Genomic DNA, 24,662 nt, shown 5'->3' with positions numbered 1-24,662 from the left:
TGGTAGAGGGCTCTGATTCGATTAAAAAATCGAATTGAAAGCTCGAGGGTTTTGTACTGCATGTTTCTATTTTCCTAAGCGTTGCGTGTAGTGTAATTGACGACGTCTCAGTGGCCGTTTACTCGTAAAACGCGTTGGCGGTGTTTCGTAGTCGGTAAGTAGTCGCCGAGTAGTCGTCGCGCAAACTGCATTCATCGAGCTTTTCCGTTATACTCCTTGTAATTTCAGAGAACTTCAATTAGTTTCAGTGTTAAAAACCATACAACAAGAAAGAAATTATTCTTTATCCAATTGAATTCTCATAAAGAAACATGTACCTCAAGGTTGGTCAATTGCAGTTTTTATCAAAATCTTTCTAATTCGAGGTGAGTCATTGATAATACTTTATACACCGATGTTTAACACTGATGATTTAATAGCAATGAGAGACAGGTTGAAATTGCGAAGTTATCAGTAAGATCATATTCTTCATTTTAAGAAAGGAATTTTTTAGTAGAAAATTGGTAAATATCGTTTGATATTGTTTTTTTAGAGAAAATTTATTTTAATGGTAGTTTTGGACAAGCGTGTAGAAGAGTGGAACAGGTGCAAGAAAAAAGCCACATTGTAAACCCTTTCCTATCAATAACAATATTAATATTGTTTTTCGCTGTATGCATTATCAGAGAGCATTCTTATATGTACAGTATAAAATTTTTGAATATCTATAGATGCTCCTAGATAATCAGACCAAATTTGATAACAAAACAAATAAAATTTTACGAATTACGATTTACATATTTCAATTTATATTCAATCATTCAATAATCATATTTTGTATAAAATTTAATTAAGAAGAGAATGATCGATTATCTTAATATTTAATGAATTCTGTTATAAATCATATTTATCAAATATTTGTAATATTATCTATTAACCACAAACTATTAAAGTATTACTATTAAACTACAAGCTATTATTTGTCAATTCACTAATATTATTAGTTAGTACATTATTGTACAGGAAGACTCGGATATTTGAAGACCGATTATATGTATACATACATATATGTTCAAGTAGAAAATAGAATAAATAGGATTTATTCTGTTTTAGTTTTTTTATAATTTTTATTTAACTTATCGTAACATAATACATAAACAAGATAATAGGTAATTTCTTGGGAATTTAATTAATTTCTTTGATTTTTATTTGGTGCAATCATGTAATTGGAATTTCCTATGTGCGATGTGGCGTGTGATCACATTTGATCGCGTAACTGATAATGTTATCGCTCGTTATCAGCATGAGAAATCGACACACTTGCCATTTTCCTTTCTATCGTATATTGGCGAAATATTATATATTAAATATGTGTATAATTGTATAATAATTAAATGTATATATTGTAAGTTATTGTTTCCTCGATGAGGTTACAAGGCTCACGTTATCTTATCTCACACACTACATCAAAAACCATCTTTTTTACATTAACTTAACAACTAACTTACACCTACGGTATTATTACTACTTTATTATAACTACTTACATTTATCTACACATATGTACAGATTGAGTCCTCCCGTCACATTCTACTCCTGTATGCGTGTACTAAGTATATAATTGTATAATAATTAAATATATTAAACATATAATTGACAATATCGTATATTGAATACAAAATTGTGTATAAATAGCGTGTGTAAATAGTCTTTTCAATAAAAGAAACAACACACTTTCATATAGTGTATTGCAAATTTCGAACTTATACCGAGCGATTGTTAGTGGTCATGGGAACAAGTTCATTATGTTTTTATAGATTTAAAACAAATTCCATGCTCAGGGCTCACTTCATAGGATTCAATATAATGGTTTAACGATTGTATTTGTCAGGTGTCAATCTTCACAAGGTGGATTCGAACCGCGAATCAAGTATTTGCAAGTTTCGAAAATCTATTTCTAATTACTTCGACGTTTCAACGTATCTGATTAATCACTCGCAGATAACAATCGAATAACAATCGGCATTATCGTTTCATTGAATTCTTTTAGCAAAGTTAAAAAATTAATTTTGCTAGAATTATAGGTGATAAACGGGATTGCTATAAATTTCATTTAAATGGCTGCACTTGTATGTAACTACTTAAGAGCGATTGCCGAGAAAACTGATTTTAAGGGAATAGAGAATTTCTGATAGGTTGCCCGTAAAGTTTCAAATTTCTATTCTAGCAAATTATGTTCGATTCTATTCGAGATTGGCCTTTTTCTTTACCAAAGCATTCGTGAAAGATTCGAATCTATTACGTTTAGATTGAAATTTCAATTTCAATTCAAATAGATTAAAAAGGATTCGAATCTATGTTGGACGATGTTTAAACGTTCAAACTTGAGTGCATCATTAATTGCGAGCAATTTGTAGGAAGGCAGGTTTGATGCGATTACTTTATTATGCGAACTATACATATTCACGAGAATACGTAGTACGAAACAGGATGAGAAATGATAATCTACCAGGAAGTGACACTATTTCATTTTGCTACAGGGAAAACAACAATTTCGCGTTCTTAGAAAAACCATTACAGTTTTTATGATAACTGATTAAACGATTAACGACGTAATAATGAAATTAAAATTATAAACTTTTGGTTTAGAAACGTGAAATAATGGAAAATATTTTCTAGATAAAAGTCTATCTTCAATTGGAATGAGGTTGTAAAGATAACTACTCAATGTACGTGATAATTAGAATGTCGACCAAGTCACGTAAAAAACGATGTTTTGTAGATTTTAATTATGTGCTCTTGAAGGCCTAACGCGAACACGCAGGTTCATGAACAGATTATGTCATCACTACCATATTTGCGTGTCTGCAACCTATTTACATACATAAAAAGTCTTACCTCATTGTGTGAGAGAAAGGTAAATATTGCGAATCTTTGAAACACATTTTACTATTATATATCTATACATATATACACGTATATGTATACTGCTCAATCCTGCATTCAAACATCTTTATGTGATTACATGTGTGTATCTGCATATTGTATTTATGTAGAACGGCTATAAAAAGCATGTATTTTTCGATGAAACATTTCACTATCAAATTACACGCACGCACACACATACATGAAGTCATGTGAAAATACATACTACTACATGATATGCAATTTAATATATTTAGACCTAATTAATCAGTATATAGTAAATGCTACAATAAATATAACAATGCACAAATGCTTTTTGTAGCCACTGTATATGAAAATCAAAAGTGTGTTTACATGTATATAGGGAAATATCTCGTTACTTTCAAATATATAGTGTTTTGTTTCTTTTTTGAATTGTATTCAATATACATACTTTACTAGTTTGAAAGAAGACAGAAAGAGTTGCCAGAAACTTATATCTCTTATGTTGCATTGTCTAATTTATTTCATCCCTCTTTGTCAGTAAAAATTATATTAAAATAAATTGACATTAGAATATCTTTGTGTTTTTCTAAAATATCTAGAATAGAATATCTAGAATAGAATAGAAACATAATCTATTGTTTAAAATGAAACATTGCGTTATAACGTAAATTTTCTTGCTTATAGCTCATAGATTACGACATAGAGTTGCTCTTTATGGATACATTGGCGCACTATAGATACCTAGACCTAGACACAGTGATGAAAACAAGTATTGTTCACACAGATCAGCTTGATGTAGACAAGTCGAAAATGTAGAACCAAATTGTTTCATAGGGTTTTCTTCGTTTTCTTTCGTTTCTGGGAAAAATTCGTTTCTAAGAAAATGAAATTTGAAAATTGATCAAATACGCGTGTGCCAGGCTTATTCTTTTTTCACTTATTTCCGCGTGTGGAATAACCTGCTGCTGTGCTATCCAACTCGTGCCCAGTTGGTAATTAGACCAATTCACATATGCTAGACAAATTTTCAAATTCGATTTTCTCGAAAACAAAGCCTCAAATGAAAAGAATTTATTCTACTGCACACTTTTAAGGTGCTTGTTAAAGATCAGAATTGGACATTTACTTGAGTTGTTTCGAATAAATATTTCTTTAAAACAATTATCAGGATAAATTCAGACAAATTTTGGAGACAAATTTTATATAAATATTTTATTTACATACTCATAACAAATTGTCCCGTCTATTTATTCGAATAATTCGTTATTATTTACTTGAATGATTTTTGAATGATTGCAAAATTATTCGAATAATAATTAGTTGTTCCCATTTCTTAATTTTGTAAGAGTATCCTTATACGATTTTTTACGATTAATTTATCAATGAGCGGTATACTTTATGATAATTGTTAAATACAATATAATAACAATTGGACGATAAAACGTGAAAACATATTTTACATAGTTCAGTATAGTTCGCATATTTTTACTTGGTTCATTTGTGATAGAAATCCAGATAAATAAATTTCAATACAAATAATTTCTTATTCGATGGAATATTTATACATTAACGACGAATGTAGCCTTATTCTATATTTTTACCCATTATCCGAATTAATATTACTCAAACAAAATTTTGCCCGATTCTGTTAAAGATTATACTACGGGATTTCCAAAATTAACGACAAGTTCGAATGCGGAAGGAAGGGCGTGGTTATATGGAATTATTTCATGCGTCGTATGTTGGAGGCACACCCTCGATCTACCTACGCGTACTACCCACCTTTTTGTCTCGCTGTAATTTTCTCATATTTCGCATATTATCGACCTGTTCTTCTCTTACGTCATATAAACATAACCACCGTACAGATTTTATTGTTTTTGCCATTTAAAGCGCATAATAATTTATCATTAGAACAATCAATTTCTAGTATATGCTTAAATATACTATAATTTACTTTATATTTATATTTGTATACTTTATATTTAATTTACTATTCACAAATATCAAGGAGAAAAATTCTCAAACTGTTGGAGTTGATACATCTATCTTTTTCTATTTTTTTTTTTTATTTTTGTAAAGTAGGTTCTTAACAATTTTGTATTTCCTTATATCTTCTAAGAACCCATGAAAGATTCGATAATTTTACATTTTTAACCTTTTCGATACTTTTTAGCTTCGATTTTACGTAACGTAACATTGTACTTTGATAGATTATTATAAAGTACGCGATAGAAATTGGCGACGGTTTCTCACTTTCTCTGTGAAAGATGTAAAGTACTGATATAACTAAGAGGAAAGTGTGATGATCTCAGTTTCATAGGGTCGAGTGGTTTCACAAATTAGGAAACATAATTCCATCGTTTCAATTTAAACAATTATTCATCGTCGTGTTACAATGAATCAGACGGAAAGTATTCTGTGGTTACCATTTCAACCGCAATGATATCAACGCTGATTAAAATTACTTTGAAATGTCATTATAGCATCCAACGTGGGTACTGTGACCTTAGAGAAAGTCTTTCTTTTATTTTACAAGCTTGTATTTTAACTTCATAAAAGATATAGAAACCACAGATATACAAATCATTCAAGACTCGAAGGGCAAATGGAGGTATCAATAAATAATAATCAAAATAGATTTAAAATTAATTAAAAATTAGGAACATCTATGTATATAAATATATCTATCTGTTATTTTTCATATTTCATCACATTTCAATATAATATTTGACTGAAATTATTAATGGCAAAAAACTATGAATTAAAAGAAGAACAAGAGAGGATAGATTTCATTTATTTTTCGAAATTAATGTAAATTGATGTAAAGAATCCTTAATTTTGTTAGTGTATAGCGTATTAAAAGAACATTTATAACGTTTAAGTGGAAATATGTACTTTTACTTAATTATGCATCTCAGATCAATGTACGCATATCATTAAGCTTTATTGATATGAATTATCAATTTCTTTCATTTTTTCTACAGCTGAATAATGTGGCGGATAATGGAATTGGCCGGATGACAAAAGATAACTTGCAACGTTGACTACTGATAAAAACGGCCCCAAATTAAGCGGCAAGTTGACAACGAAATTGTAGTAGACTCACAGGGATTGAATTTATTTCTGTACGCGATGTGCAATAACAATAAGGGTAACTAACAAACAGAACATCCTATTTAAATCTATAAAGCGATTTTTTATATTGCAGACATTTAATTTAATTCGGTTTAAGAAAACTAAAAACTTATGGAGAATTCAAATATTTTCAAATATTACGTGAGTGAAGATTGAAAATACGTATGTACATATTAATATAACTATCAACAGGCGGTAAGAAAAATTATGACAATGAAAAAAATGCTCGTTCCTAACTCTTTTTTAGTAAAAAGATAAACTGTGTTTTAATGCATTTTTTTTATTATAAGTTAGAAGTAAAAAATGTAGAACAAAATTTTTTCGCTTAAGACTTCGTTTTTAAGAAAGTAGAATTTAAACGTTTTTAATCTATTATTATATAGCCTAATTTTAAATTTATTTAATTGACCAAAGAAGGGACAAAACATCAATTGAAATACATTATTTACTATATAATAATTGACATTACATTATTATTTAAAATTTATTATATAAGATTATTATTCGAAATAAATGATTTCTTAAAATTTTGAATTAGACAAATTAAAGGATTAATTTAAATGAAACTACTTTATTGAGAAAAAATATGTAACTAAATAATTTGTTAGAACAAAAAGAATTAAGATGGGTACATATAGAACGGAAAGAAAAGGAATGACATTGATGATTCAAGATATACAGTAGCAAAGGCATGCACTTCGAAAACGCACGAACACAGCATATCTGATTCAGACGATGACTTATAGAGGACGAACCGCGGATATAGATACTTAAGTCATATAATATACAGAAGATAATAAATTTCAACAGCTTTGAAAAGAAAAAAATTACTTTCGATTTTCAATAACGATATATTTCTTTACTTATATTTTACGAGACTTTAATTTATCTACTATTTATATAAAAAATCAAATTCTAGCACAAAAAATATACTATGTAAAACTAAATTAGTAAATATGTATATATATTTTATCATATACCGTACAGTTATTTATTTCTAGAATAATGCAAATTAATAAATTTTTCAATGTAATCCGTATTTATAATAAGTAAAAATTATAAAAAAATGTATTTTCTACTCGAGATAAGATTATATTTTGAATGTCATCAATCTTGAGTATTATACATTAACCATACATGTCATATTTGTTCAATTATTTCATTATTATAGCAAAATGATAAAAGTGTACTACCTTTCGGTTCCAATTAATATGCGATACAGCAAGCAACGACAAGGATAGCCTTGGTATATGGTCGCCGGATGTGTTGGTTACCTTTCCAACAAAAACGGCATCAAAATTACAAACTAACTTTTTAATTCTGTTTTCTAATATTTCTATCAGAGTAAAAATTTAATTTCTTTATATTTAATTTGATCAACTGCATATTTTTTACGTTTAATGTGATAAAAATGATTGAAAATTGAACAAAACAAAATGAAAAGTGGAAAAAGATCTATTAATTTTTAAAAAATTCAATATAACTATATTCTATATAGTACAGATAAAATTGTCTTTTTATTTTTCAGAAAATAAAAATACAGTCTCCAGACATAGGCCAATCAAAGTCACAACAATTGGAGATGGTACTGTAGGCAAAACATGTATGCTTATTACATATACGACAAATGAATTCCCTTCAGAATATGTGCCTACTGTGTAAGTATTAAGTTTTTAATACTTACTTAACTTAAGTATTGGGTTTCTAAATAAGTATACCTTTATATTAAAAAATTTAATAACAAAATGAAAAATTGATCCCATACTTATTTTAAGATAGAAGATGATATTTATAATGGTTTTAGCTTCGATAACTATGCAGGCGCAATATGTGTAGATGGACAAGAATTTGATATGACTTTATGGGATACTGCTGGTCAGGAAGATTATGAACGAATCAGACCTTTATCTTACCCAAATGTGAGCGAATCTTTCAACTAATTATCCATTTTATCAATATTCCCTATATACTAATTATTTTTACTGAACATTTGTGTTATAACAATTTACTATTTCATTTCATTTTCAGACTGATTGCTTCTTGATCTGCTTTTCAGTAAATTCTCGCACTTCTTATGAAAATGTTGCGATCAAATGGCATCCAGAAATTAAACATCACTGTCCAAATACACCTATAGTGCTTGTTGGTAAGTATCTTAATCATTACTAATTTATTTGAAAAAGGTCTTATCTTATTTTATATCATATATTACATTTATATTTTATATTTCTTAATAGGTTTCATACCATATAAGGCTTTTGATTATTAGAAGAATAAATTTTCCATTATGCAGACAAATATATTTTTGAGATCAACATATCGATCATTTAGCGTGAATGTCCTTTCCTTTAAAACTGCTTAAAACTCTTTTTCACACAAAATATGTCGCAAGATTAGATAATTCACAAACTCTATCATTTATATTTTAAACTCTAATATATGTACTAGAATTAAGGCTAAATTAAATTTTGTTATACTTAGTAGTACTGTGAACAGCACTGTTTGAGGCTTTCGAGTAAAAGACATGTTCAATTTCATTTCTATTGCAGCAAACTTCTTCACGAGGTCTAATGACACACTGAAACAGTTTCAGCATCATTATATTCTCTGTATAAGCTAGCTGCAATGCTGCTGAAACGTTGGAAAGAAATTCCAATTAGACATGGCCTTTACATGAAAGTCTCAAACAGTGTTATTCACAACAGCGTTAAGCACCAGAATCCGTGCCATGAAAGGCAAAAGTCTCCTAAACTCATTTTTTATTTTACTAATAGGTACAAAAGGGGATCTTAGAAATCAAGAAAATGTGGATACAATTACTTTCAAAGAATGCAAAAAAATGAAAAAGAAAGTAAAAGCTTATAAATATGTCGAATGTTCTGCTTTGAAATGTGAAAACTTAGAGGAAGTTTTCACTGAAGCGATTCGAGCAGTACTGAAAAAACCATCAAGCAAACTTTGTTGTTCATTTTGAAGCCTAACTTATAAAATAATATTTATAATTAATTAATAGGAAATATTGATTTATAGTAATATTAATGGATAAAAATATTAACTGTAAGATCTTTGGACCCTACAGTTATCCTACATTTCCTTAATATTCAAAATTTAATAAAACGATTATAAATAATACCAAACAACAAATAATTCATATTTTGTAAATATATTAATGCTGATTACAGAATCAAGTAGACTTCATTGTACATCTGTATCATAGAATACCATTAATAAAAAGGAATTTATTTCATCAATATTATTAAACAGTCCTTTGAATGAAATGAAAATGAGTTTTTTTTTTTGTGGAATATTTCTTGTTAAAACATCCTTTTTTCTTTATCATCTAACGGTAACAAATTGGAATAGAAATAAAATTTCCACTATATTACGTATAATTTTTAAAAAATAATTTTTACTTATGTTTCATAGTTGTCCTTATTTACTATGTATGTACAGTTGTCATAGTTACTATTTTATATATCATGTTATTTATCCTTAAATGCGATTAATTAAATACTAATAATTTTCTTATACATACAAAATTTAAAATTAAGAAGCAGTCATATTCATACAATTTTAACGTCCAAAAGCTCCATCAGAAAGTGGAGTTACTTTTTGTTGTATTATTTTACCATAGCCTCCTCTTCCACTATCAAAGTCTGATCTGTATTCATCTCTTACCTATAATAATATAATTTATTATATTAATAAATTTTAATGCGCTATAATTCTATAATTATATTATTACAGAAAATAAAAGGTACACACTTGTCCTCCAGTTTTGCCTCTTCCATATTGCCTGCCTTCAATAAAACCAGCATCCCAATCTGTTCTAATAATTCTATCATCTAAGCGAGTACCATTAATATATCGCATACAGTTTTCGGCGTCAGCCCTTTGATAATACTCAACAAAACAAAAACCACAAGGTGTTTTTTTATATTTATCCAATCCCATGATAATTCTTCTAATATCACCACATTTTGAAAATAGTTCATATATTTGTTCCTCTGTAGTATAAAACGATAAATTTCCAACATATAAAGTTGTAGAAATTCTTAAGAGCCTATCCTGCTCAGCTCTTGAACCCTGTAAACATAAATTATTATCAAAGAGAAATTAATACTAATAAATCGTTTATTGTTATTATTATTGTTATTGTGATCACAATTAACATTTTTGCTATTGCTTTATGTAATTTTTGTGCCTAATATTACTATTATTATATAAATATTGTAGGAGAAAATCAAATAACTTTACCGTTATGTTGGGTAATTTAATCTAAATCAAAAGGGTCATACATACTATGGGTCTAGATTCACATGTTTTTAAGATAATCATTGCTTACTTTACTCAAGTAGCACACAAAATGGGAGTTGAAAGTAAATAACAGACTGTTTAACACATTCTATGTAGGATAATTTCTATGATTCCTACATTCTATATCGAAAAAAATTGGAAACAATTTTATCACTTTGGTTTGAAAAATATCGAAAGAAATATAACGTTGACACATGTACTGATATCATTACAGAAGTGTTTCCTTCTCCTTGATACTCAATGTAATTCTATATTTCAAATTGTTCATTTCAATTCGGTGATTTAATTTCTATTTACAATGCCTCTTATATTTTTAAATGTAAACTATGCAGATATCTAGATTTTGTTCACTTTGAACTCCTTCTTTAACATATACAAGGTGAACAAGAAAGAAACAGTAAGAAATACATAAAAAATAAAAAACTATTGCTCTATTCCAATTACATATATGTGGAGTCTATTTTTTCAAATAAATCAAAATCCAGTAGAGCAGGATCCATAGTGTGTATGACCTTTTTGATTTCCAAACATACTGATGAAGTTATTCCATTTCCTCTTGGGACACCCTGTATGGCAAAATAGATGTAAAGCATTACAATTTGAAATAAATAATATTATAAATATAAGATACTATAGTAATCAATGACAAAAAATACAAATATTATAGTGAATAATTAAAGAATAAACGAATTTAAATTTCATGTAGTTTATATCTTGTGGTATTAAAATTTTCTCTTTATGAAATATTAAAATTAAAATATTTGAAGAATATGTTATAAAACTAACCTTAAAATGTTGATCGCGATATGAACTTAATTCAACGGAAGGCGAAGTTGATGGATTTAATTTTATTGTGGCCATTTTAAATTGTTATGAAACTATTTTCCTTAGTAATCTTATCACGCTTAGAAATGTGAAGGCACGTAATCTCTCGACATTCAATTTTATTTAACCACACAAGACATCATTAAACAGTCTCGAAGCAACAAAACTGTCGCCATCTATCCCCATGTAAATAATTCAATATATCGAAAATTATTTGATATTTTAAATTGTCTAATTAAAATTTAACATTAATGTTTTCAATATAATTCATAGTATCTTTACATAGAAAGCAAATCATAACAATTTCATAATCAAAAACTAAACTTATAAGCGCATTTATACATGTATTAAAAAAGTAAATGTATTTAGTAAAAGAGATACAATTCAAAACTAAGTTTGGTATCATTAAATTTTGATTGCAAATTTATGATCATGTAAATATAAAATATGCATACCAATTTACAAATTCTATTAAATAATATTTTTTGATAAACTATAATATGGTGCTAACCCTTTGTTAAATCAAATATTTGTGACATAAATACCATGATTATGGCTTTCACATTTAAAAACAATTACAAATTTCCCTGAATAAACTCAATTGAATTACGAAAATTAAAATATATTAAAGAACGATAAATATATATTTTTTTAATATTTGAATCTTTTGGAAAATATTTACACGATTTTGAAATGAGTGGTAAATTACAAGCTTCTGCTAGTTCACATGAAATTGCAGTTTCTAGTTCATCAAAGACCAGTGCTATTTCTAATCCTAAAGCTAACAATAAATGCTTTGAATTGTTCTTAAGTTGCTTTAGAATTAATTCCAAAAAGGAGTCCTTAGAAGACATTGTAAATAGTAATGCCAAAGAATATGATTATATCGTTGAGAAACTTATAGTAAAACGTGTACCTTTCATTTTCTTTTCTATGTCAGAGAACGCTTTAAAGAACAAAATTAATCCTGAAAGTAAAAGTAATTCTATTAAAGATGTCCTGCAATTGCAAACAAGATCAAATAGTACACATTCAGCTGTGTCAGAAACCCAATCGTTATTATATTATTCTAATAGATTTGATCCAAATATGATATCCTTACAAACTTCTAATAAATGTTTATACTTTGATAAAAATACATTTACGTTGAATGAGAGAAATAAAAAACACACATTATACAATGATTACCATACTAGAATAACTGAATTGATGAATACTATGAGTAGTTTACATCCAGATTTGAAAGAACATGAAAGACCACCAAAAGATTGTTGTCCTTTAAATATGCCAAAAAACAAAAGTGTTATGTCTGCAAAAATGTCTCTTAAAGGATTAAGAAATAACATACCTCAGGAGCAAGAGATATTTAAATCACAATCTTTTATTCAAGAAGCATTTCTAAAGAAAAAAGGTTTGTAGTTTCTTTTAATAACTTTGAAAAACTTAATAAATTTATTTATTTTATTTAAATTTTGTATTCTTTCAGAGTTTAGGAATTTAGATGAAATTAAATCAAAAAATGATCAAAAAATTTATAGTTTGAATCAAATGGAATATATGAATTTGGATAATCTTCAAGCTAATTCTTCTAAAATTAAAAAGTCTAGTATCCAATCTGTTCATAAAGTTTCTTGTAACTCAGCAAATTTTGTGCGACCAATTATTGATATGAATCAAATGAATATAGAAAACAAAACAAATAATAGACGATTGCAATATAATCACCAATCTTCGATAAAGCAATCTAAAACATTATCTGAGAACATTGTAAACACTGATCCTTCAAGTACAGTATTAAGGTGGAATATCATTATAAAGCATTGTAAGTCAAAAACATATTCTTCCAAAAAAATGAGAAAATATTTCAATATAAGCTAGCAGATTCAAATATGTACACAATACAATCAAAATTCATTTTTTGGTATGATCAAACAATAAATTCAGCAAAATTTTTAATTTTTTATGTATATTATATAATGAAAATTGATGTTTTCTTTAAAACAATATCAAAAATATAATAAATTAAAATCTGATAAAAATAAATATTTTCTAATAAATATCTTTAAAAACTATACATTGTTTTTAAGTTTTGTATGAATTTAATGCTTTCGTTTTAGTTTTAACAAATTTCATATTTAAGTTGCATGATTCATTTTAAATTACATTACTACAATAACAAAACTATGTCATTAATTATCATATATGTAAGTTTAAAGCAATTTTCGATGCTGCCATAAAGTATGTTTAATCAGTATGCAGTGCATGTGCATGTGCGCGCGCGCGCGTGTGTATGTGTATGTGTATAAAAAACACATAAATAGTTACTCCAAATATGTTTAATTTTTCAAAATAGTAGGATATTTAATCCAAATTTTTAAATTTATAAATCGATATAAACTTCATAGATAAATAAATTTATAGAACAACTAAAGATTTGGAAAGTAAAATAAGATAAATATAAAAGTTCATAATTGTTTATTGTAATATTAATATTTATTATGTATACATTATTTATTGTAACATCATAGCTTTATTGGTAAATAAAAATATTTTTCATATTTTTTGATATTTTACTTTTAATATTTTGTTTAATAATAGCAGTATTTTGTAGAGATTCAGTTAATAATTGGAATTACAATTATATAAAATGTTTTTTCAAAATAGAACATAATTATACATAGATAATAAAAAAACAATAAATATATTTTTAACTCTATTAAAATAAATCATTTTTCTAATTTTTATTTTAAAATATAAATAAAACCTAACCAAATGCTTCTTATCTTTGTACAGTTCTTGTGAATTGTATCTGATTATATGTTACGTTATTTTTTATTATACATACTTATTTTCCAAAGTAATTTTAAATATATGTGTTATGAAAGAAGAAATTTCCTCTCTGATATTATCTCTACCTCGTTCACGATCATATAAACTGATTTCGGTACTCCCTAGGGAAATTTGTTCGAAAATTGAATCGTGACTGGTTGGGAGAAATCAACATGGAAGACAACAAAATTTGCGTCCTTGTGAAACAAACAGAGATGAGTAGAGTATCTCTGTCTCTATCTGAGACATTCATAGCATGTCACGCATGGGCAGAACGAGAATCTTCCATGTTGATTTTTCGCAACTAATTAGGAATTAATTTTTGGATAGTTTTCTTGCTTCGATTTATGAGATTTATGTAGAAATCTACTTATATGATCATGCATTAAACGCATTAAACTCTACGATAGCATCATCTGCTTATATAAAAAGGTTATGTTGTTAGAATAAACAACTTCACCTGATATAACCGGATTGTAGCCGGCTAACATAGGTACATAGTTATAAAATAGCTAAAAGACAATAACTTGTTCCTAATTTTGTTTGGTGTTGATAAAGGCAGACAAAATGGTAAGTGAAAAAAAGATAAACTTTTTCTCCGGGTACCCAATTTTTTCAACCCGGAGAGGACCAAAAATTATTGACTTTTTTGCAATCATATAGTTTTCGACGTGTAGAATTCGAAAATACAAGTTTTATGGCGAAGAATCCACCGGTTCAAGAGTTATAACAATATAAAACTGAGTAGTTTTTAAATATCTTACACGTTACTTTAATGCCATATTGCTTTTATCCATCATCTGATTGGTCCGCACAGATGAACTGAACTTCGCCGAAAAGTTTGTATACTAGCATAGCCGGCCGCCTTACGGTGGCCGGAGAGTAAAGGATATTTCAAAGTGATCCCTCACTTAACCCAATATTCACGATTCAATATTAAAGATTCCTAAAGTTAAAACTGGCATCATTAAACTCTATTCGATAAGTACTTTCAGTAAATATAGGACTCGTCCAAAAAAATTGGATACCCAGTGAAAAATAATAAATATATATACCTTTTAAAAGTGTTTGAAAATAGTGGTAACATAACCTTATCACATTATGGTAAATATTAAACAAAAAGAAATCATAAATATTTTTTTTATAAATTATTTTTTGTGAGTAATTAAAATATTGCAATATAAAGGAAAATATGATTTTTTAAAGTTGTATATTTTTTTAAGTTGGATATTTTTGTTAAAACTGAGTATTCGCCTTGTACATATTTAACTGTAAAAGTTAAAACAATCTTTTTTCAGACGATTGGTAAAAATAATAAGATGCTGCAGCATATCAATTACCGAGTCAGAATTATTTTGCAAGACTCAAGGACATTCATAGGCACATTTAAAGCCTTTGATAAACATATGAACCTTATACTTGGTGATTGTGAAGAGTTTCGTAAGATTAAACCAAAAAATACAAAGCAACCTGAGAGAGAAGATAAACGAGTATTGGGCTTTGTACTCTTAAGAGGAGAAAACATTGTTTCTCTGACTGTAGAAGGTCCTCCACCTCCAGAAGAAGGATTACCCAGAGTACCCATTCCTGGGGCAGCACCTGGACCTGGAATGGGTCGTGCTGCGGGGCGTGGCATGCCTGCTAATGTTGCTGGAGTACCTGCTGGTTTACAAGGTCCTGTTAGAGGTGTCGGAGGTCCTTCGCAACAAATAATGACACCAGGAGGTAGAGGTCAAGTTTCTGCTCCACCGCAGATGCATCCAGGTGGTCCTCCACGTATGCCAGTTGGAGGTCCTCCACCTGGAATGATGGGTCCACCACCAGGCATGATGGGTGGGTGATATTTTACAGATTTTAGTTGTTTTCTTTTAAACTGTTAGTAGAGATTCACAACAACTTCATGAAATTTAAGAGTTGTTTTGATTTTAAATTATTAGTGTTAAAGTTTGAAATTTGGTTGCTTGGTTATAGGAATGCCACCAGGAATGCCACCCATGGGACGTGGAGGTCCACCAATGGGACCACCAGGAATGAGAGGTCCACCTCCAGGTATGATGCGTGGTGGACCACCCCCTCGTCCATATTAGTACTTTTTAACATAATACAATATTGTAACTGGTGATAATAAAGGTCTCTTTTATAATGTTAATATCTTTTCCATTCATGTAACTTTGATTACCAGTTATAAAGAACCTATGTAAGATAAAGATAAGTATTTTGTATAAATCTGAATACATACTTCTCAGATATTTTAATAGAAAAAAAGAACGGCGTTTAGTAAAAAGTCAATTGAAAAAAGAAAGAAAAAATTATATAAGAAATACTAAAATAGTGATGCAAGCATACATGTAACAGACAATAAAATGAGAGACGAATATTGTATGGTTTTTTAATTAATAGTTTAATTTTTATGAAATAACAAATCACGGATAATAAAGGCATGAAAAGCTGATTCTCTATATAAATTTTTATTACACACTTCAACCATTCCATCAAAAAGCCAGTTAATAATAAATTAGAAATACTATCTAAATATTAAAATTTTCCAATTAAAAACAGATTATTAACTGAATTAAAACTTATAAAAATGTATTCTTTATTTTTTTGCACAGATTTAATACTTTCAATACCAATATTAGTCTTGGAATAGCCGAGTTCTAAAGTTACATATATGTATATGTACAACAACATTAAATGAACATTTTGATTTTTTGAAAGACAAGATACAGTTCTATGCCTTGTCTGTACTTATCTGTATATAAATTGTTCATCATTTAGAACTGTATCATCATATTTCCTTTTTTGAATTAAATGAAAGCTTTTCTTATTTTTAGCAAAGTCTATATACATGTTTATCAATATTTTAAATTTCTATTTCTATGTATTAGATTAACTTAAAGTCCTAAAATCAGAATCAATAGAACCGTTTTGGAGTTCATAAGAAACAACTATGATTTATATGTATATATATGTATATAAAGTTTGATTATCATTCTATGTACTTGGCTCTTGAAAGATTCTGTTTATATCTTACATATACATTATTTTAATGATACAAAGCGTGAGCAAGTGTCAGAATTATAAATTTCTCTATTTAACATATATATATATAATTGCGATGCGTATTCGATTTGGCTGCAACAATAAAAAATATGCAATATCAGTTTCCATGGTCACACAGAAGATTTTACGCTAAATAAGATACTACTAACATCTTCTAAGAATCTGAATACCTTGGGCAGCTTCGGTAAGAAATTACATTAATAATTGTAAAATTAGGCTTTACGTAAATAGTACCTTAAAATGCGAGACAGGTGTAATACTAAGTACGAATGGAATTTTCTATAGATAGATTTTTCTCTTTCAAAATATACAATTTATGTTATGTTAAATAATGTTAAAGGACTTGTTTCTGAAATCATATCGTTTTCCATTTTCGTAATTTTTAATATGGAATGGCATAACATGATCTAATGAATGTATTTTTTATTTATACAGAACTTAAATTTAACAGTACGGATATGGAAAGTTGCATTGTTTGATATATTTAATATAATCTGTTATTTTGTGTACAAAATTTGTTACGGCACAAAAAGTATTATTTTTAGATCCAATAAAGTACGATTATCATTAGTAGGTTTCTTTCCTATTAAATGTTTAATTGCCAGTGACTTACAAATTTGGCACATACCAAATGTAAATTAATTATACTGTATTATAGGTATCTGAAGAATTGTACTGTTCTTCATGTTTCATACAAACATTAATTGTATAAATTAACTCTCCGACAAAAGGCTTATTTCTTTAAAAAGATTAAAATTTCGTTAAATGTTAAATGCACAGGAATATATATATATATATATATATATATATATATATATATATATTCCTCTTTTTCGTATTTATTTAGTACTCTTTCTTGTTAAAATTTTTTTACTTTAATAATGCACATTAGAAACATTTTTTTTTAAATTATATAATTCTAAATTTTAATATAATTTTATATCAAGTATTAAATATTTTTAAAATAGTTGCAATTCTACTTATATGTTTTATCATCATGTTTATTTAAAGACAATGTGCATTAAATAAGTATGGAAAATTATGAAATACTATTCATGAGATCAGATACAAAAACTTGGGTTTTAGAAAACGATTTAAGCAATGTAATAAATCATTTAAATCATAAAAAAAATATATAAACGACACTTCATAATGTTGTACAAAAGTAAAATTAATACTAAAACATGAAAGCCATCAAATAGGATTTCATCAATTTACCTTATGTATTTATATTGTAGTTTGAATTTGAAAATATTTGTTTACTTTTTGAATGTTTCAGAGGATCCATATATAATTCGTTAAATAAAAATTTGCATTTGCATATATATCTTTACTTTCCTTAAATAGAAAAATATGAATTAATCGCAGCAGAAACGATAAAAGATATGGAATACGCTTCATAAAATAGGTTTAAAAAATTAAAAGTTTTATAGTACAAAATAAAATAATTTTCTTCTTTTCTTTTTTAAATCACCAATAGCAAAATATTTTAATTTGTTATGCATGCGCTTAATTTTATTCATTTATGTCATGAAAAGTTTGTAAATAGTGTTTAATTCGACTCAAGAAGCGTATATTTTTGGGTATATTTCAATCTGCAAAATATTTTGCACATAAAACATATTATTAATTTACAATGAACAATTTACAAAAATTTTTAAAGTAATTATAAAGTTAGTTGTCGGTATTACATGCGCTTTTTAACACAACAATTTCGTAGTACATTTCGATAGTTTCAAACTGACCTGTGTTTGTCATCTTTAACAGTAGTAATTACAGCATCGGTTTTTAAAACTAGCTCTTTATCCTGTACATGTAAATCACTGTTACTTGGTTCCTTTGAAAGAAGAGCATTAGTATTTTGTATCACAGTCTTAGATTCAGAGGTAAGAACATGAGATGATTCAAGAAGATGAGAGAGTGCTTTATTTTTTTCCAAAACATCCTGCCGAAGATTGAACATAATAGTATTACCAGACTGAAAAAAATTTTTTTTATTTTATACTTTTATTATTTTGCAAAAGTATCATACTACTTATAGAAGGTATAGACATGTTGATGGTACAATTGGTTATGCATTCTGTGCAAGTATAAAATAAAACCTTTTATTTTAGATTTTATTTTTGAAAAATTATTAAATATTACATGAGAGATCGATTTCTAACTACATTAATGATTTATTAAATTCTTCAAGAAAAAAATTATTATAAATGGTTTATTACCAGATGCAATTTGTAACTACTAAATAATAAATCTATGAACTCTGGTCAACGACTTTTTTGTCTTTTATTTTTGAAAATGTTAAATAATTTTTTAATGTCATTTGTGAGTACGATTTTTAATGTCATAATTATAATTATGCATTATAATGATAATTATAATATTAAAATTCAAGGAAAATGTTTCGTTAAGTACATGTAAACTTGATTATTGCTCAAAAATTGATATTTTTAAACATTTACTAAAACGAGAACTATGCTATATACTATATTTTCAATTTATTTTTTTTATAGAAAATCATTCCATATTTGTTCATGTCATCTTTATGGTGACATTCTATGCATCAATCATAGGATAGATGTATAATTAATAAATTGTCATTTGTTCCAGAAAACGTGTAAACATTAATGAAAGTAAGTAAATATACAGTGGAACTTCGTTTATATGAACGAAATTTTAATAGTGCCTGGTTATCTGAACTTTAGCTGAGTTCCTATTATCTGAAGTACTATCGAGCGTCGATACATTTGTATGATTGTCTAACAATAAGATGTACATAAACAGCAGGGGGGCGCATTATGTGACACACTCTCATTCTTCGCAATCGATGCAAGTTTGCAACATTATTATATATTTAAGAGCAATTGTTTCGAATTCTTATTAATTAAACTAAAAACAACAATAGATAATGTCTTGCCCTTAGACAAATTCATGTAAACGAAGTTCTAGTGTACATATTATACTTATAGATTTATAAATAATAAAAATATGTAATTATTACCTTTATATTAGATGTTATAGATTCTGTATGAGATGAGTTTGTTGTGGATAGCATAGTTAGACCTTGATCTCCATTATTCAATGTAACATGGCGCTGAACCATATTAATAGGAGCATTGTGTTGACTCGCGACGCACAAACTTTTTCCACCCATTATTACTTTCCCTAATACTTCCTATAATATATAAATTATATATTGTGTTTACATTTAGAATAAAATGCACGATAATTATTACTCTACAGATAAACTATTATTATACCTTGCCTGCTTGAGAGAGAGTAACACCTTTGGTTTGACCCTTTTGTATAACAATCACGTTTGTTTTAGATCCTAATTTTGTATCAGGGTGGTGAGATATATTTACAGTTTTATTAGAATTTAGTGTAACACCCTAGAACATTACAATGTCATATATTTTCGTATCCAATTTTTAAATCTAATTTACATTATATCTTTATATTTAATTTTAATATCTTTATAATCCATTTCATTGTATAGGGTGTTTGAGAAGGATTTGTCATATATGTCATCACAACAATGATATTCTATACTTACGAATCGGCGAAGATCTGTAAAAAAGAATTGCCGCAAAATTGACTTTGATCAGAAAATTTAAGGTCAAATTTTCAAACGAGTGTAATCATTTTTCTTTTTTTTGCTCTTTTCGCTAATGAACGCGAGGTTGAGTGAACTGCTTTCCGATGTTCAGTAGTATGACGTAATGCTATTTTTTGATGATCTAATCATACGAAATCGCATCGATCTGGAATCTCTCGTGCACGTAGTGATCTTCCATTATTTTTCACTGAATTATACTATATTCCGTCAATAGCACGCAATGTTTCTCTTATAATGCACCACTTTTTCCTCTTCACTCTTAGGTAATAAAAACAGACTGACGCCTCACTGATTTTGAAATCGCAGAGCGTGGACTCGTATTTCGTATAAATATTGGGAAGAGAAGGGAAAGAAAGAAAGAAAAGAAGACGCAAACTCATTGCTACAGGGATGTCTATGCGTGAAAGCAATCTGTTAAAGATAACAACTAGCTATTTATGTCATGTATCCTCCAAATATAAAGAAAGAAAGAAAGAAAGAAAGAAAGAAAGGTATGAGATAAATAATAGTGTATCCGGGATATCTACTGGGGTACATGCAATAATAGTTGTTATATAAAATAATATATAGGCAGATTATAAATAAAGTGAGTTCGAAAATTAACGAAACTTTAGTATTTCCAATTTGTTCCTTTGGGACTTTTTATCATTACAATGAGTAGAATTAGCCTTGAATTTCTCGGTAAACATCAATTTTGTGGCAATTTTTCTGTATAGATCTCCATCGATCCAGAGGTGTAATAAGTGCAGAGAAGTAGTACAACGCTATGGTGATCGCGAAAAATCATTTTCGAACACCCTGTAACACTTATCTTTAAAATCATACCACCTTGGCAGTGGTTTGATTGTTGAGCGTTGAAGATAATTTTTTACAAGTTAATGTTGTTATTTGCTTAGCTTGAGGTGGCCCTGGTCCATTAGATACTGTTGTAACAGGACAAACAGCCATCAGTCGATGTGAATTACCTAATGATGATCGTGAAAAAATGAATTAAATTATTGTAATTTCTGAATTCGACCATGATTAATTTTGATAATACTTGCTGGAGGTAATAGTTTTAGGTATTGGAGGTTTTATGTTAGAATGTATTACTGGCACAATGCACTTTGTGCTGCTTGTAACTGAATTCGAATTTTCTGAACTTGATGGTTTTTGTAAAGTGTGAGATACGGATACTTTTGAACCTGAAGTAGTATCAAAAATTAATCCAATTAGGCTCAATTAAACAATGTATTGTATATTCTCAAATAAATGTATCCATACTTAAACTATCTTGTGTAGATACATCTTGAACATCAGGCTGAAATTTATTTCCTGTTGTACATGACACATTACCGGACACCAGAATTGCAGATCCGATTTTTGTATTAAGCTTATTTTGCGTTGTAATTACTCTTCCTTTAGCTTTTGTAATATTTGTACCTACTGGGATTACTGTATTCACAAAATTACCAGGTGGAATTACTGAATGGTTACTGGCACTTTCTTGTACTACTGATTCCTTAGATTCTGAATTTGACATAATGAATTAAAAAAAAATTGTATATCACTTAACCATACCATCAATACACTATAATTAAGAACAATTACCTGTAATATTTTCTCCACAATTAATATTTAATGGTATTATAGTGACATTTTGATGCTGTAACGAATTTGTAGATATTCGTGACAAATGAATAGTATTTTCTAGTGATTCTTTATCAGCAGTATCATGATTAAAAGTTCCTATTGAACTTGAAGATACTACCAGAACCTATATTATATATACAATTATTAAATAGTTTAAAAAAGTTATTTTCAATCGTATTATTTTATTTTCTCTCTGTTTTTTCTTCTTTTTTCTTTTTTTAATTACCTTGTTTGGAGGTGCTGGTGAGAGAGGAGAAGAGGGTTTACGTTTCTCAGATATAATATATTTTTCACTGCTATCAGAGGTATTGCTGTGATTATTAACTTCTTTATTCCTATCTGATTCAGTGACCTGTAATATATTATATGTAATAATTAAAACAAAATTTGAATATTTTTACAATATAAATAATCATATAATTTAAATTACCTCAGTTAGAACATTTTCATCACTTAATTTATCTTCACTAGATGCAAACTCATGATTGCTAAACGAGTTCTCTTGTACTTTTACCTTCACAGGAGATTCATTTGTAATATCTATGGAAACAAATATAAAACAAGAATGAAGTTTCTTTACATTTTGAAATGTTCAAAAATACTATTGGTTAAATCTGCTTAACTTACAGTTCTATAGCCATACATTATTTTACATAGACTAAAACCACACATTTACCAAAATAGATAATATTTTTCCTTAAAACCTTTTGCATCCTCTGCTATCTCATGAACATGAAGATTCCTTTTGTTTGCTGCTACTGTTGCAAGGGACAAGCTATTTGCTAAAGTTGTGAATGCAGATCGAGCCTTTAATCTTGGTAAAAGTGGAATAGCACGTCGTCCTTCAATAGTCCAATCAGTACCAGTATTTGGACCACTTAGCCTATATAATGACATCTTATGAAGATTCAATTGCAAAATGTTCAAACTGAGCATATTCTCAACAAAATAAGTTAAATTTGAATAACAATCTTTAAAACAAAAATTGATAAGGAAACATACATTAAGAGAATTAATATGAAATTGCAAAACAAAATCTATTTTGGGTCATTAATAGCATTCTAGAACAAAATTTTTTGGAATGATATATTATAATGAAATGTTATTTAGAGAGGAAAATCATATAATGTATCTTGTTTTAATAAATACTTACTGCTCAGCTATTGTTGCTAATTTTTCATCATTAACAGCTCTTCGTACTTCAGCACGATGTCGTTCATTAGAAATATGTAAAACTTTAGCAAGTTCTTGTAGCAATTTCTGTTTTTCACTAGTAAAAGGACCTTGAGCACGCAAGACAGACACCATATTTCCATAAGCTTCTAACTCTACATTACAAAGAAATCAACTTCAATGTATAAACATAATATATGAAGCTTAAAATAATTATATATACTTAATCAAATAATAGTATAAATATATATACACTTATACAATTATATTTTCTAATAATATAATTTTAAATAATTTGATAATTTTTTTATTCTAATTATTAAGTAATCATTTAAAATACAAGAAATATATATTTAACAGTATCTGAATTGTTTTACCCATAATATTTAGTCATAATAAAAATTTATATAAATTTACATTACATTAGAGATACTTGCAACCAATATTTATGTTACTGATAATTATCACACAACTTTATCTGGGAAGATTTACTTAATTATTGATTTTTTTTAGTTTACAAGTTATACACGCTTAAATATACATAAAGATTTCTTTCTCTGACATAACGGAATACAATGAGTATGAATATAATATAATGCAATACATTATTGGTTTTACAAAACAAATTATCTTATACATACAATATATACAAAAAAATTACAAACGTACTAGTAAAAATAAGAAAACAATTTATGGGAATAGAGTTATATTTAATAAAATGAAAATACATTTTCAGAGAGTAGTAATAAATTTGAATACATTCATAAATAATAATGATAATCGCATATAGTTCATTGGATTTCTATTTAATACGTTTCAAACATACAAGTTACGGGTGTTCTGATATTTAATGCTTATTTTAAAATTAAAATATGTGTTTAACGCATACAATGATAATGTTACTGTAAAAAGCTAAATATTACCGAGGCAAGAAAATTATACGAAACATAACCTTACCCAAACATCGTAAACATTTTCTGCATTCATCGCGGGTCATGGTTTCGTGTCTCATCGGCCACATGATTGCATGATTTAATCATTATAATATACACCGTAAACTGTGATAGCTATTCATACACTTTTCCCACATTTTCGACGTTTCGTTGACAGTATGGTAAGTTGTAGATGAAGTTGCCGTATAATTACTTTTATTATAACTAGTTTTTGTTGTGGTGTTG

At 27.7% G+C, this 24,662-nt stretch overlaps 5 protein-coding genes across 22 annotated transcripts; 3 read left to right on the top strand and 2 right to left on the bottom strand.

The window, feature by feature from the left end:
• The first annotated feature begins 1 nt into the window (after position 1).
• LOC138182085 (ras-like GTP-binding protein RhoL) lies at positions 2-9,077 on the top strand. Of its 9 annotated transcripts, none has more exons than XM_069117640.1 (7): positions 2-154; positions 229-323; positions 5,876-6,042; positions 7,555-7,684; positions 7,831-7,945; positions 8,055-8,172; positions 8,801-9,077. In XM_069117640.1, the coding sequence occupies exons 3-7, from the start codon at positions 6,024-6,026 to the stop codon at positions 8,998-9,000; spliced, it is 582 nt and encodes a 193-aa protein (XP_068973741.1). In that variant the 5' UTR covers positions 2-154; positions 229-323; positions 5,876-6,023; the 3' UTR covers positions 9,001-9,077. The 9 variants fall into 9 exon arrangements, with proteins under 9 accessions (XP_068973741.1, XP_068973736.1, XP_068973742.1 ...); XM_069117635.1 differs by having other exon boundaries at positions 229-365; XM_069117641.1 differs by having other exon boundaries at positions 3-154; positions 243-323.
• Positions 8,486-12,144, bottom strand: Cbp20 (cap binding protein 20). Of its 3 annotated transcripts, none has more exons than XM_069117644.1 (5): positions 12,085-12,144; positions 11,130-11,344; positions 10,856-10,909; positions 9,792-10,112; positions 8,486-9,704 (listed from the first exon to the last, which is right to left on the bottom strand). In XM_069117644.1, the coding sequence occupies exons 2-5, from the start codon at positions 11,202-11,204 to the stop codon at positions 9,600-9,602; spliced, it is 555 nt and encodes a 184-aa protein (XP_068973745.1). In that variant the 5' UTR covers positions 11,205-11,344; positions 12,085-12,144; the 3' UTR covers positions 8,486-9,599. The 3 variants fall into 3 exon arrangements, with proteins under 3 accessions (XP_068973745.1, XP_068973746.1, XP_068973747.1); XM_069117645.1 differs by having other exon boundaries at positions 10,877-10,909; positions 12,085-12,106; XM_069117646.1 differs by lacking the exon at positions 10,856-10,909 and having other exon boundaries at positions 12,085-12,101.
• LOC138182079 (putative leucine-rich repeat-containing protein DDB_G0290503) lies at positions 11,748-13,652 on the top strand. Its single transcript, XM_069117624.1, has 2 exons — positions 11,748-12,579; positions 12,655-13,652. The coding sequence occupies exons 1-2, from the start codon at positions 11,862-11,864 to the stop codon at positions 13,044-13,046; spliced, it is 1,110 nt and encodes a 369-aa protein (XP_068973725.1). The 5' UTR covers positions 11,748-11,861; the 3' UTR covers positions 13,047-13,652.
• A 583-nt stretch (positions 13,653-14,235) lies between these two features.
• SmB (small ribonucleoprotein particle protein SmB) lies at positions 14,236-16,146 on the top strand. Of its 2 annotated transcripts, none has more exons than XM_069117633.1 (3): positions 14,236-14,567; positions 15,296-15,830; positions 15,969-16,146. In XM_069117633.1, exons 1-3 carry the CDS (start codon positions 14,565-14,567, stop codon positions 16,082-16,084), a joined length of 654 nt encoding a protein of 217 aa, XP_068973734.1. In that variant the 5' UTR covers positions 14,236-14,564; the 3' UTR covers positions 16,085-16,146. The 2 variants fall into 2 exon arrangements, with proteins under 2 accessions (XP_068973734.1, XP_068973733.1); XM_069117632.1 differs by lacking the exon at positions 14,236-14,567 and adding an exon at positions 14,749-15,101.
• Positions 16,147-16,449: 303 nt separating this feature from the next.
• LOC138182078 (BRCA2-interacting transcriptional repressor EMSY) lies at positions 16,450-24,649 on the bottom strand. Of its 7 annotated transcripts, none has more exons than XR_011173689.1 (14): positions 24,442-24,649; positions 23,465-23,639; positions 23,016-23,194; positions 22,742-22,851; positions 22,538-22,663; positions 22,270-22,435; positions 21,943-22,188; positions 21,723-21,863; positions 21,508-21,644; positions 20,321-20,452; positions 20,062-20,235; positions 18,806-19,038; positions 17,210-18,398; positions 16,450-17,132 (listed from the first exon to the last, which is right to left on the bottom strand). XR_011173689.1 is itself a non-coding variant. In XM_069117619.1 (13 exons), exons 1-13 carry the CDS (start codon positions 24,503-24,505, stop codon positions 17,039-17,041), a joined length of 1,977 nt encoding a protein of 658 aa, XP_068973720.1. In that variant the 5' UTR covers positions 24,506-24,649; the 3' UTR covers positions 16,450-17,038. The 7 variants fall into 7 exon arrangements, 5 of the variants coding, with proteins under 5 accessions (XP_068973720.1, XP_068973721.1, XP_068973723.1 ...); XR_011173690.1 differs by having other exon boundaries at positions 18,279-18,398; XM_069117619.1 differs by lacking the exon at positions 17,210-18,398.
• Positions 24,650-24,662: the final 13 nt, after the last annotated feature.

This window comes from Bombus flavifrons, chromosome 7 (assembly GCF_040668555.2).
Source record: "Bombus flavifrons isolate JBK064 chromosome 7, iyBomFlav1_principal, whole genome shotgun sequence".
Classification (NCBI taxonomy): domain Eukaryota; kingdom Metazoa; phylum Arthropoda; class Insecta; order Hymenoptera; family Apidae; genus Bombus; species Bombus flavifrons.
This window is presented reverse-complemented; position numbering and strand designations above follow the sequence as displayed.